This window comes from Didymosphaeria variabile, assembly GCF_027946475.1.
Source record: "Didymosphaeria variabile strain IMI 356815 chromosome Unknown scaffold_6, whole genome shotgun sequence".
NCBI lineage: Eukaryota > Fungi > Ascomycota > Dothideomycetes > Pleosporales > Didymosphaeriaceae > Didymosphaeria > Didymosphaeria variabile.
In genome coordinates, this window is record NW_026611625.1 from 869376 (window position 1) to 881486 (window position 12111).

A 12111-nucleotide genomic window follows, 5' to 3' on the forward strand; every position below is an offset into this window, starting at 1 on the left:
GTTTGTCTACGCCGTCCAAAGCCCCGGAATAGAGTGCAGCTGTGCTCTTTGGAGGTCCTTTGTTGAAAAGAGACCCCGACGGCTTCAATTTCATCCGTCGCCTGCAACGCATGGATCAGTGGAGGTCAGTCAGTCACAGCGTGGCGAGATTTCTTACCTTGCCCTGGCCCAACAGTGTCGAGCTGTTGTCGTAAGCGAGTTGAAGGAGAAGGGAGAGGAAGGCGCGGGGTTGTAAGGCTTTATAAGAGTGAGAGACGGCTGATTACCTAAGCTGTTTGACGCCGGGCAGTTGCAAGAGGCAGTCGCGTCGCTTCACTTGAGAAAGCGCCAAACAGCGTTGGTGAAGCCAGCGGTGAATGGGTATCAACGCCTCTTGCAATCATTAGTGAAGGAGCCTCTACTAATAGGACCAAATACATGGCAGTAGATAATCTCAAATCCAATAATCAATAATAATGGTGATGAGAGGTCTATCCGGACAATGGTAGGTAGCAGGTAGTTCGAGGGACGTGGTCACTCACTACATTTGTACCACTACATCGCCACATTAGCTATCAAGGCTGCACGATGTTGAGAATAGTACTATATACTTGCACTGCAGGCAATTAGAGGTCACACCATCTACTTTTAAGAACTTTCTCCCATACTGTTTCCAGGCCCAAAGAATCCGACGGAACAGCACTGCAGGCACAAAAAGCAACGTCTCATGGAACATCAGTAATCAAAGAGATATCAATTCCATTAATGCCACACCAGCGGCACTGATCTCTGATACCATACCTACCCAAAATTTCGAAAAGAAAACATAATGGTATCAAAAAGAGCGAACGAAGCGCAGCCCGAATCTCGAAAAGGGAATCACCAGACTATCTATATACACGTCACTCCCGGTCCACCTCCCCTATAACCGACTAAAATTCTTTGTGATCATCACAATAACCCCTGCAACAACCTTAATTCCAATCCTGAGCACGAAAACCGCTGCCTTGAACGCAAAGGTCAAAACCGTGATAATCGCGCGCGCTACAAATGGCAGCCCATCCTCTACCTTCTCCTTCTTTCCCTTTTTCTCCTTTGCGCTGACTTTGGCTTTGGATTTGGATTGCCCGTACCAATCGCCCAATTCAATATCTTTGTCGAAACTGGCGTTTTCATCGGTGGAATTAGACCGTGACTTCGTACTCCATTTGCGCAGCGTCTCAGCCGGCGCTTTAGGAACCTTGACTTTCCCGCCAACGGCATTGAATCCGTCTCTAAACGCGGATTTGAACGCCTTTGCATCAGTCACCTCATGTTTTCCCTCCAAGTCCAACGTGGGTACTGGAGGCGGTGCGAAGTTCTCAGTCGAATTATGGGCGGACTTGTACTTCCGGCTGCGTACGCCTTCGGCAACTGCGACGGAGAGGAGGGTGGCACATGCAACGTCCACGAGGAACGGGTTTCCGAAGCGGGTGAGGGCACCGAGGTTCAGCGTGAGCGCATCGTTGGTGAAGTCTAGACGCGCGAGCATGGCGTCGTCGGGCGCGGCGTCAGTAGTGGTGGGGAGCTGCGTAACGCTCATCTCGCTGGGTGTTATGGAGATGGGTCTGGTGTCCCGACCAAGACTGTCGAGTCTCGGCGGTGGCTGCAGAGGCGAGAAGCCGTTTGCGCGAGGTGATGATGGTGAGAGAATGTATGGGTTGAGGATGGTGATGGAGGCGGGCTTTTGGTGGGCTGCATGGGGCGTGGGCGACATATTGTGGCCGTATATGGCGGTGATGGGACGCGTAGAAGGCTTGTTGATGACGGAGCAATCGCCTTCGATTTGGATGGGGAAGGTTCCTAAGGCGGGGTGGTGCAGCTGGTAAGTTCCTTCTGAGGGCATCTGCTGTGCCCAGGGATTGGTTTGCGGTTGCGGGGGGTCACGGGTCCAGGTCAAGGCGCAGCATTCGCGTTGTGCAGCTCCGGCGAGAACGTCCTCTGCCAGGCGCTGAGCTGCTGGAGAGGTTGCGCCGGGGTCCATGACGGCTATGTGGGAGGCGGCCGGGGAGTTTGCGGCAGCGTCGAGAGCCTGAAGCGCGGCTAGCTTGGGGAAGATGCTCGTGAGAAGCGTTACAGGCTCCTGTTCGTGAGGAGCAATTGGACTGGCGTTAGTGGGAGGTGGTGTCATAAGATCCAGCTGCGCAATGGGGAGCACGCGCGGTTGTGTAGGATGATGGCGCTGAATAAGAAGCTCATTCATGATGCTTTGGACGTCGTGGCCGCCGGCAAGGTTAGACTGTCCCAGGCTGTAAAAAGGTAACGATGGTGTGGTGCCGAATGTTATCGTGGGATTTGCAGCTGTCGCTCGATGCATCCGTAGGGTGTATATTTGCACGGCCGGGTCCTCTTGGCCATTGGCAGCTAGCCATAGGTTGTCGAGAAGATGAGAGGGCGTGAAGAAGGGTTTGGGCGGTGGGCTTGCCGGTCCACTGCTGGCAATATTATGATGCGGGACGTAGAACTCAGGCGAATACGGAGACCGGCTGATTTGGGTCCGTGGAATGTGTGTCGGCGAAGCTTGGGTGGGCTTGTACGTTTGTTGAGCAAGAGACCTGGTGGGATCAAATACCGGAAATATCGATCGCATTGGAGCCTCTGGTTGCGGAGTGACATTACGCTGGGCAGTGCTGTTTGCTCGTACTAGTGTGGCAGCTTCGGAGAAAGCTGGGGACGCTGTTCTGTTCAAGTCAGGGCTGGAGGTCTGCGATCTGTAGTTGAAGCCATCCTGAACAGACATAGGTGGTGACTGGGCTCTACGATCAGGACTTCTCCTAGGCAGCGTACTGTGCTGTTTGGGCGATGCCTCCCTTGGCCGTGGTGGAGGGCCAGGTCGTTGGTGTCGAGGAGGAGTTTGTATCGTCAGAGTTGGAAGATGTGCTCTTGGTGGGGCTGCCACAGCAGGTGGTGGAGGTGGAGGTGGAGGAGGAGGCGGAGGCGGTATTGAATCGTTATCTGGAGAAAGTGGTACTGCATTGACTTGGATTACGAGCTCGTGGAAGTCGGCTGCACTATCCATTCTTTCCACTTGTCCAGGTTCTGGAGTGGGAGGCTTCGTTCGAAGCTGCTTGCTATTCGGACTCGCCTGTCTCGGACGAGGCGGTGGGGGGAACAGTTGAAGCCCGGGGCCAGCCATGCTGATCCTCCTCTTCTTTTAATCAGTCTGCTACAAGACACAGCTGTAGGTTTGCTGGTAGGGGGCGAGACGACTGAAAACTAGGAGTTACAAGCTTCAGAGCTGGATCATGGTGAGCGGATGCATAGAGTCGGATAGGCAGGGTCGAGGGAGTATAAGACAAGTGCGCTACATGCTGCATCAAGCCTATGGGAAACGGTGAAGGACCCAGCGAGCAATAGCGGCTCTGGGGTGTTTTCCCGTGCAGACGAGCACTCTTTCGTGCATGGCAGACTGGCACACGGCCCAATCAACATGCCCATAATCCTGGGCGCTTAACTCAGATCAGAGGCGGCGGTTATGATTTTGGTGGTTGGTTGTTTCGTCGTAAGCGCTGGCACCTGCAGCTCGCTACGCGACCAATCGAGTGCGCTTCGCCCCTGCACCTCGCCATGATTCGCCAGACGTTGTGTGCTGGCTTCGCGCACGGTGCCCAGATGTATGTGATGGACTGACGGCGGGCCGAAGCGGTCTCTATGTACATCTATTTTGAGTGCTTCTGTAGATCGAGGCCACAGCTCTTGGTGTTCTGCTGGGGCAGTACAACGCGGGGATGCCATGCCTCTGCGATCCATTTTCGAAGCGGAGGATGAGAAAGGGCTCCTGTGGGTGTTGCACTTCCGAATGCAAGAGGTGGTAGCTCTCGCTATTTCAAGATCAACGTGATGAGTAGATTGACATGTTTGTAAGACTGGCGGTGGAGGGTCAGATCGACGCGTTTGTTTACTCGAGACGTTCGGAGGCTTGAGGCAATGCAGCCACAAGGAACGTGAGCGGTTGCGCGACAGGTGCGGACGTGTACCGTGTTTTGTAGCCGCCATCGAGCGCCGGCTTGGTTTAGCGGAGCTCCACCAACCTTGACGCCGCCCACCATCGTTCGGCATGCTCTGCTGTTATTCGCCCCATGTTCTTCTGGTGCGGAAACGTCGATGCCATTACGCATTGGTTGAAGCCAGGCTGAACCGAAAATCTGCCCCGCGAGCGCATATTGATACGACACCTGGAAGCTACTGCAGGAAATAGGGTGGTGTGTCAAGCACGAGCGACACAACGGCAGATGGAAGTTGTGGTGAACAGCAGAAGGATGGGCTTGCAGGCTGATGCATAGGAAGGGACGTGAAGGCTGAGGTGCTGTTGGTTGTACGTGTCCCTGGCACGCACGTGCCTTCAACCTATCCATGGATCCATGGATGCCCCTCCGTCTTGCCCCTCCGATCGCTTATCGATAAGACGTTAATTTTCGCGTCGCGAAAAGCGTCATGAAACGTTCACCAGCAATTACACGCAACAATGCCTACCGAGTTGGAGGAGCTGGTGGAATTTCTGTATGTCATGTCCTCTTTTGCTACTCAAAAGCCTGTGCTGATCTCGACAGACACCATGGAAACACGCAGATACGGCAGGTCGCTGCAGAGCATCTGGTAGGATACTCGCAGGCGGATCTGCCTCTCTTCAAGCGCAGCCAGCTCGAACCCGTCAAAGACCTTAAGCTCCTCGTAAAAGACTACGGGCCAATCGCGAAGAATGCTCTGACCATCCTCATCAACATCTCGCACGATGGTGAAGTCCTCAAGTCGCTCGCCAACGATGACGCCTTCCTCGAGACACTACTTTCGCGAATAACCGTATGTCAGTTCATCAGCGCCAAAAGATTCACGGAGCAATGCTGATGGAGGAACAGAACAAGAAGGAGCCCAATGCCAACGAGATTGCCATGTTGCTCGCCAATATGGCAAAGGACGACTCGCTGCAGCGCGTGCTGGAGCTCAGGCGCGATATTCCTAAAGAGCTCTCAAAGTCAGAATGGGCGATGGATCAGTTGATGGACTGCTTCGTCAAGGGTGCCGAAGGAGGCTACAATAAAGATGCGGACTACGACTACTTGGCCTACTTCTTCGCCGACCTGTCAAAGTTCCCCAAAGGCCGCGAGTATATGACCACGCCGCAAGCGCATGACTCCGACATCATACCTCTGACAAAGCTGCAAGTCTTCACATCACATGCCTCGCACATCCGCCGCCTCGGCGTGGCCTCGACTATCAAGAACTGTGCCTTCCACGTCCCTGCCCATCAGACATTGCTTTCGAACCTTAACCCCGATCCGACTCTCCCACCACCGCACATCGGTGCAAATCTACTTCCGTACCTTCTTCTCCCGCTCATGGGACCTGAAGAATACTCAGACGAAGACACAGAAGGCATGCTCGATGAGCTACAACTGCTAGAGCCGGACAAGGAACGAGAGAAGGACATTGAAGTCATGAAGACACATCTGGAGACTCTATTGTTGTTGAGCACAACCGCCGAGGGCCGCAATGTGATGAGGCAGATTAAGGTGTACCCAATCGTACGCGAGTGTCATCTTCACGTTGAGGATGAAGGCGTAAGGGAAGCTTGTGACCGTGTCGTGCAAATCATTATGCGGAACGAAGAGGGCGAAGAAGGAGAGATACCCGAAGGAGCCGTTGGTGCGGCGGGAGCAGATGCAGGTAGGATGGTGGAGCTCAAGGATGAGAACGAAGACGACGACGACCAGATAGTCGAGATATGTTGAGTTCCGTACATCAAGCAAAGACAAGGTACCGCATGCTTATGGTCGCCAGGACCCAATCTGTCAGATTATGCAACTATTCGATCGAGGTGAAGGTATCTGTTGCAAAAAAAAGGTCGCGTCTACCTCCGATGTGTAAAATACCCGGTCAATGCGATTCTAATGACACGGACTTCCGCTTTCCCATTCGTCTCTATTGTAATCTTCCAACACACGTCCAGTCTTTCAAAGCTTTCCCTCCCAGGTTCACGCCCTTTGTACTGTGTTTGAGATGAGCATTTGTTAACACAAGTCACGTAAATAAAACCCGCGGTTATCTCCACACAACGCCAACCCACCTAGGACTAGCCCATCGCTTTTCCGAAGATAACGCTCGCTGGCGCGCATGTCGGTAACGAACGCCTCCCCTCATTGCCGAAATCGACAAGGTACACGAGCTCGCTCTCCGTCATGCATCTTCAATTATCTTCGGGGCTGCAATCCCCTCCTCCAATTGTCTCGTCCTTCTTTGTTTGCATTGTTTCTGCTGTGTATAACAAGAGTCGGGAAATGGCTTGGATAGCCACATTACGGACACGATGAATTCAGAGAAGAGCCCTACCGCCGGTGCGGGAGCCGAGGATGCTACACCGACGCCGCCATACACAATCTCCGAACCTTCATCGCCAACAATCGCGTCGACGAAGAAGAGGCCAAGGTGGCGCAAGATCTATGATATACTTACGTACACGCCTCCACGATGCCGCTGGGATCCTGATAAACCGCCACAGTTCTCCATGAGCATGAACGTCCTGTTCGCATTCGCAGCCGGCTTTACTGTTGCCAATCTGTACTACAGCCATCCCATCTTGAACATCCTAGCCCACGATTTTGGTGTCAAGTATGAACAGGTAGCGCAGATTCCGACAGTCATGCAAGCCGGGTATGCTGCGGGATTGTTATTCTTGTGTCCGTTAGGGGACTTATTTCCTAGGCGGCCGTTTGTAGTGGGATTAGTTGGTGTGACGGCAACGTTGTGGTAAGTAAATGCCTTCCCATCTTCCTTGTTCCTAGACATGGACATGCAGTGTTTTTGGTATTGATTATCTTCATGGCTGTCCCGACACTGCGCCAGCTTAAGGATGGGGAAATGTGTCCGAGATGTTGGAAGGGGAGCAATGTCAGGAGAAGAAATGCTCACCTAATGCAGGCTCGGTCTTTGCTTAACATCGAACCTGGGTGTTTTCACAGCGATATCGTTCCTTGTATCCATTACGACGGTCACGCCTCAGCTGATGCTCCCTCTTGTTGGCGACCTCGCGCCACCACATCGCCGCGCAGCGGCCCTTTCAGTCGTCGTTTCTGGTCTTCAGCTCGGCATTCTCGTCGCGCGTGTACTATCAGGCACGATCTCTAACTTCGTCACCTGGCGCGCCGTTTATTGGATGGCATTTGGGCTGCAGTACCTCATCTTCATCCTGTTATGGTTCTTCATGCCAGACTACCCCGCGACAAACACGTCCCTCAACTACTTCCGACTCCTCTGGAGCATCGTGCAAATGCTCACTCGCCATCCCATCCTCGTCCAAGCCTGTCTCGCGGGCTTCTTTACCAGCTCCACATTCACTAGCTTTTGGACGACGCTAACGTTCCTACTTGCCGGTGCACCATACTTCTACGGCCCCTTGGTGATAGGTCTATTCGGCCTCATCGGCATCGCTGCCATGTGCTTCGGACCACTATGGGCGCGCAACGTCACTGACAAATTCGTGCCGCACGTGACTGTTCTCTTCGGGTTGTTCTGCTGCCTGCTGGGCATCTGCTTTGGGACCTACCTAGGCACGTTCACGGTTGCAGGTCCTGTCCTGCAAGCTTTTCTGTTGGATTTTGGCATGCAGACTGCGCAGATCGCGAACAGGAGTGCCATCTATGCGGTTGAGCCCAAACGGCGAAATGGCGTCAACACGGCTTTCATGGTCGCTACGTTCTGCGGACAGCTCATGGGTACCGCGGCTGGAAACCACATCTATGCCGCTGCGGGATGGATCGGTAGCGGTAGCGCGAGCGTGGGATTTATCGGTGGGGCATTACTGGTCATGTTGGTGAGGGGGCCATGGGAGACGAGATGGGTTGGCTGGAGGGGTGGGTGGAGCTTCAAAAAGAAGGACAAGACGAGTGCAGATGGAAAGACGGCAGAAATATCGAACGCATTGCAGGGAAGAGAAGACAAGGACGAGGAGATGGGTGCCGAGGGCAAAGTATTGGGAGAAGTGGGAGCAGAAGGCCATGAAAGCCCGCTCCAAGGCAGGAGCGAGTTGGAGCTGGAAGGTGCGACGAGCGAAAAGAGCGGGAGGAGCAGTAGGATGGATGCGACCGGGTCTGTAAACAAGGAGACGGACACAATTAGGTCTGTACATACGGAGACGGACGCGATGCACACGACGAGGGCGTAGCGTATAGACATGGATTATAGATGCCCGTCGAGATGCGCGTAGCGCTGCAAGGGACCGTGCCGATACGTCACCTTTGGCGGGGTAGCGAGAGCTAAGTGAGGGGCAGCAGGGCCGGAGACATGATTCCTCTCTCGACCATGACGGGAAGAGTTGCACTCCCAGCAATTGCCGAGGCTCTAATGCGTCGTGGCCACGCAGCCTGGGCAGTTCAACCAATCGAGTCCGCCATCTTCAGCAGGAAGAGTGGGAAGATGCGCGCTTTTGAGACGCACACCGGATCATGGAAGGGAAGATTGGTGGCCACGAATGAGGGCGGCCTAGGGCGAGGGAATTCTTAAGTACGACCATGTGTCCGACAAAAGTCTGGTCCATCGCTGAGAAAGCCCACTTCGACGCATAACAGCTACCATGTCCTTTCCACTGCATCGCAACCCTCCCTTCCGCGCTGAGCATCTGGGCTCCCTCAAGCGCCCACAGTACCTCCTTGACGCGCGATACAAAGAAGGCAAATCCGCCCAAGAGCTGAACCCCCTCGAGGACAAAGCCATCAACGATATCGTGCAAGCGCAGCTAGACTTGGGCTTCCACGGCATTAGCGATGGCGAATACCGCCGACATATGTTCTGGGGCACCTTCTGGCCGACCCTGGAGGGCATGGAAGAAGTGCAAAATCCACCCATTGAGACGTTCAGGTTGTATGTGCCTGATATCGCGGCTTTCATGGAGACGGGACATAAGCCCGGTGAGAGCGTGTATTGCACTGGAAAGATCAAGCATACGGGCGAAAGCACCTACATCCGTCAGGTAGAATATCTGAAGAGCATTCTGCCACAGGAGAAATGGGGTGATATCAAGCTCACCATGGCCGCTCCGAATTGGTATCATCTGAGGTATGTCGATGGGAAGGCGTTCCCCAAGGACGTGTACAAGAACGACAAGGAATACTTTGCGGATGTCGCAAAAGCGTACCAAGCGGAATTAGACATCCTGTACAAGGCCGGCCTCAGGAACGTCCAATTTGACGACCCTAACCTGGCATGTAAGTGTTTGTTCGTGTACGTGTGGCTACAGCAGATTGCTAATCCGGGCAGATTTCTGCTCCGAGAAGATGCTGGAGGGATGGAAGAAAGACCCTAACAACACCGTGACCGCCGACGAGCTCCTTGACCTGTACATCGAGCTTTACAATGACTGCACCAGAATGATACCGGCCGACATGCACGTCGGCGTCCACTTGTGTCGAGGTAACTTTGTCAACTCGCGCCACTTCTCCGAAGGCGGCTACGACCGCATTGCGACCAAGCTCTTCACCCAACTCGACATGCACACATACTATCTAGAGTACGACACTCCACGCGCGGGAGGTTTTGAACCGCTTGCGCATCTTCCGAAGAACAAGAATGTAATCCTTGGTGTCGTCACGAGCAAGTTTCCGGAGCTTGAAGACAAGGAGAAGATGAAGGAGAGGATCTACCAGGCAGCGGACATCATGGCGAAGGGTCAAGGAGAGAGCAGAGAGGAGAGCTTGAAGAGGTTGGGCGTGAGCCCGCAGTGTGGCTTTGCGAGTCATGCGGAGGGAAATCTTATTGATATCGAAGGCATGAAGAAGAAGTTGGCTTTGGTCAGGCAGATCGCCGATGGGGTCTGGCCTGGCGAGCCATGAGGCTTTTAGCAACTTTGTCCCAGGAGTAGAACTTTGTCACAAACGCAGCATGATAGCATGGTTAGCGCGCTCTCTCACCCTCGCTGATTTCTTCCTCCCTCTTTGTATCATGGTACTCTCTCGCCTTCCGTTCGTCCCATGCGTAAAACCTCCTCACAAACGTAGCATCTTGCTGAGTTATCCTTGTTGGTGGCAGAATACGCCAATCATCCGCAGGTACTTTCTTGCCCGTTTCATCTTTCTTAATCTTGATCAGAACAGCGTCGTCAAGGTGTGCATGGTTTTCCGTTCCGTGACTGTTCGCCATCGAGGGATACATCATGATGGAGTGGACATCGAAGCCGCCCGGTCCATCGAATATTGGCTCTTTCTTCGGATCGAGGCCATCGCCTTTGACTAGTTTATGCGGTTGGTGTCAGCGACTCTGCCTTTATGTCGGTCTGGTTGAGAGAAAAAGGTAGCAACATTTGTTTGTACGTACCATACTCAGAGCTCGGCGATCCATACTCGACCGCAAGCTCACGGTCCGTGCATAACATGTCCAAGGCATCGTGTTCACTAAGCCCAGGCCTGTCTGTCTGCAGCCCATCTACCGCGTCAAAAATGCCGACAAGGCTATCACAGCGAAAGAGAATGTGATCATCACGGTCCCAGCGTTGGTGCTCGTGAGACATACCGAGCACTAGCAGAGCGTTAGTAGCGAGAACGACAACAGTATAGGGTACGGTAGGTTGAAAGACGGACCATGACCAAGCTCATGCGCAATATTACCCGCGGTGGCAACGTCGCCAACATGCATCCAGTGCCGTCCTGCCTCTGCGTTGTGTTCCTCCGCCGTGTAACCTAGCTGGGCCTGCGCCGCGCGACCGTTCAGCTTAATATCGTCGAGCCAGTGGATGGCAAGAGCGTCTTTGGGATACTTCTCCTCGTTCCACTCGCAGTGCAGATCACCATCCTCGAGCAGTCGATTTTCCGGCCCATATTCGTACTTCGTGCAACAGTAGTCCTCAGGATTCTCGGGTCCCTTAATGACGAGGCTGTGGAAGTCCTCACGGCTTGCTTTCCCACCTAGCCCGTCCTTCCAAATCTCAATGGCGTTGATAAACTTGCATGGCTCACCGATCTTCTCGTAAGATCGCTTGTCAACGAAGCAGTATGGTATTCGGCGTAGATAGCCTTTGTTCACGTCATGGATGCCGAGTCGGAACGGCCAAGCTGTGACGGGGTGATCAGCTGTTGCGCCAGAGGTTATGACTAGATAAAGTTGCGTCAGTTCGGTCTTATGTCAGAATCATGGTGCTAAGCTACTTACATTCTGCGTACCGTTTCTGGGGATCATTAGAGTTCACGCTGGCGTTGGAGTAGTTCTTTCCGGCGCGAGATCCTGGGACGGGTCGGCCGAAATACGACGCTGCGGCTGAGACGGGTTGTACCGCAACGATATATGTTGCAAGCACAGCAAAGAGCCTCATGATCATCTCGTTAGTCTGGGGGATAAGTTCAATTTCGAGTTGCGTGCCGCGCGGAGCAGTAGTTTGTAGTGTTTCGTGGGTTGGGAGGGGAATAGCCCGTTGTTTTATATATCTGGGCGTTGATCAATGACGGTGTGAGAGAGAAGCTATGGCCTTTGCTTGTTCCGTGTTGGCAAGCTCAATTGATACTCTTCACTTCGGTGTTCAGACTGAAGTGCCCCGTGCTCCAATATTTCCACCAGAGGGTTGAGTGCACTGATAAGATTCAGCGTGCAATTAGCGTCTACACAACAGCTGCTCTGTGAAAGAATTGAAAGTAATTTAGGTCTATGGATTTCCCTATCCAAGAATATCAATCCGCTTGAACGATTCGGCCCTTAGAGGCCTTCCTGGGAAACCCAACTACCCTCTTCACCGCATTACGAATAATTTCGCCTAATGCTACAAATAAGAGCCCAAATTCAAGTTTCCTAATACTTAGTCCCGCGTTATAATTGAGTTTGAGGATGTCGAAGGCAGCGATAATCTTTAGGTCATAGTAACCTGGTCTAAACGATTGATATTGGGCCTGTGTGCTGGCGTTGAACTTTCTTTCGATGAGCGCAAAGGTACACTTTTGATTCTAGCGGGTCCATATTGGGACGCAGAGCATATTTTCTGAGCGAAGACTTGCAAATCCTTTTGTGGACCCGCCCGTCGGCGGCCGGGCACCATGCTGAGCAGCTGTGATTTTGTGCGTATCAGAAATGCACACATGAAAGATGATAGGCAACGCTACATTTTCGGAATAGCTTGCAGGC

At 53.2% G+C, this 12111-nt stretch overlaps 5 protein-coding genes across 5 annotated transcripts; 3 read left to right on the forward strand and 2 right to left on the reverse strand.

Annotated features, from left to right (window-relative positions):
* Positions 1-901: 901 nt before the first annotated feature.
* On the reverse strand, positions 902-3154 carry N0V89_008225 (uncharacterized protein; the record flags this gene model as incomplete). Its single annotated transcript, XM_056216983.1, has 1 exon — positions 902-3154. One exon carries the CDS (start codon positions 3152-3154, stop codon positions 902-904), a length of 2253 nt encoding a protein of 750 aa, XP_056068539.1.
* A 1329-nt stretch (positions 3155-4483) lies between these two features.
* HGH1 lies at positions 4484-5747 on the forward strand (the record flags this gene model as incomplete). The annotated part of the gene is made up of 3 exons (XM_056216984.1): positions 4484-4518; positions 4569-4818; positions 4875-5747. The coding sequence occupies 3 exons, from the start codon at positions 4484-4486 to the stop codon at positions 5745-5747; spliced, it is 1158 nt and encodes a 385-aa protein (XP_056068540.1).
* A 575-nt stretch (positions 5748-6322) lies between these two features.
* N0V89_008227 (uncharacterized protein) lies at positions 6323-8176 on the forward strand (the record flags this gene model as incomplete). Its single annotated transcript, XM_056216985.1, has 3 exons — positions 6323-6666; positions 6718-6762; positions 6934-8176. 3 exons carry the CDS (start codon positions 6323-6325, stop codon positions 8174-8176), a joined length of 1632 nt encoding a protein of 543 aa, XP_056068541.1.
* Positions 8177-8522: 346 nt separating this feature from the next.
* N0V89_008228 (uncharacterized protein) lies at positions 8523-9839 on the forward strand (the record flags this gene model as incomplete). The annotated part of the gene is made up of 3 exons (XM_056216986.1): positions 8523-8526; positions 8580-9215; positions 9268-9839. The coding sequence occupies 3 exons, from the start codon at positions 8523-8525 to the stop codon at positions 9837-9839; spliced, it is 1212 nt and encodes a 403-aa protein (XP_056068542.1).
* A 61-nt stretch (positions 9840-9900) lies between these two features.
* On the reverse strand, positions 9901-11317 carry N0V89_008229 (uncharacterized protein; the record flags this gene model as incomplete). The annotated part of the gene is made up of 5 exons (XM_056216987.1): positions 9901-10235; positions 10321-10428; positions 10516-10521; positions 10584-11093; positions 11152-11317. The coding sequence occupies 5 exons, from the start codon at positions 11315-11317 to the stop codon at positions 9901-9903; spliced, it is 1125 nt and encodes a 374-aa protein (XP_056068543.1).
* Positions 11318-12111: the final 794 nt, after the last annotated feature.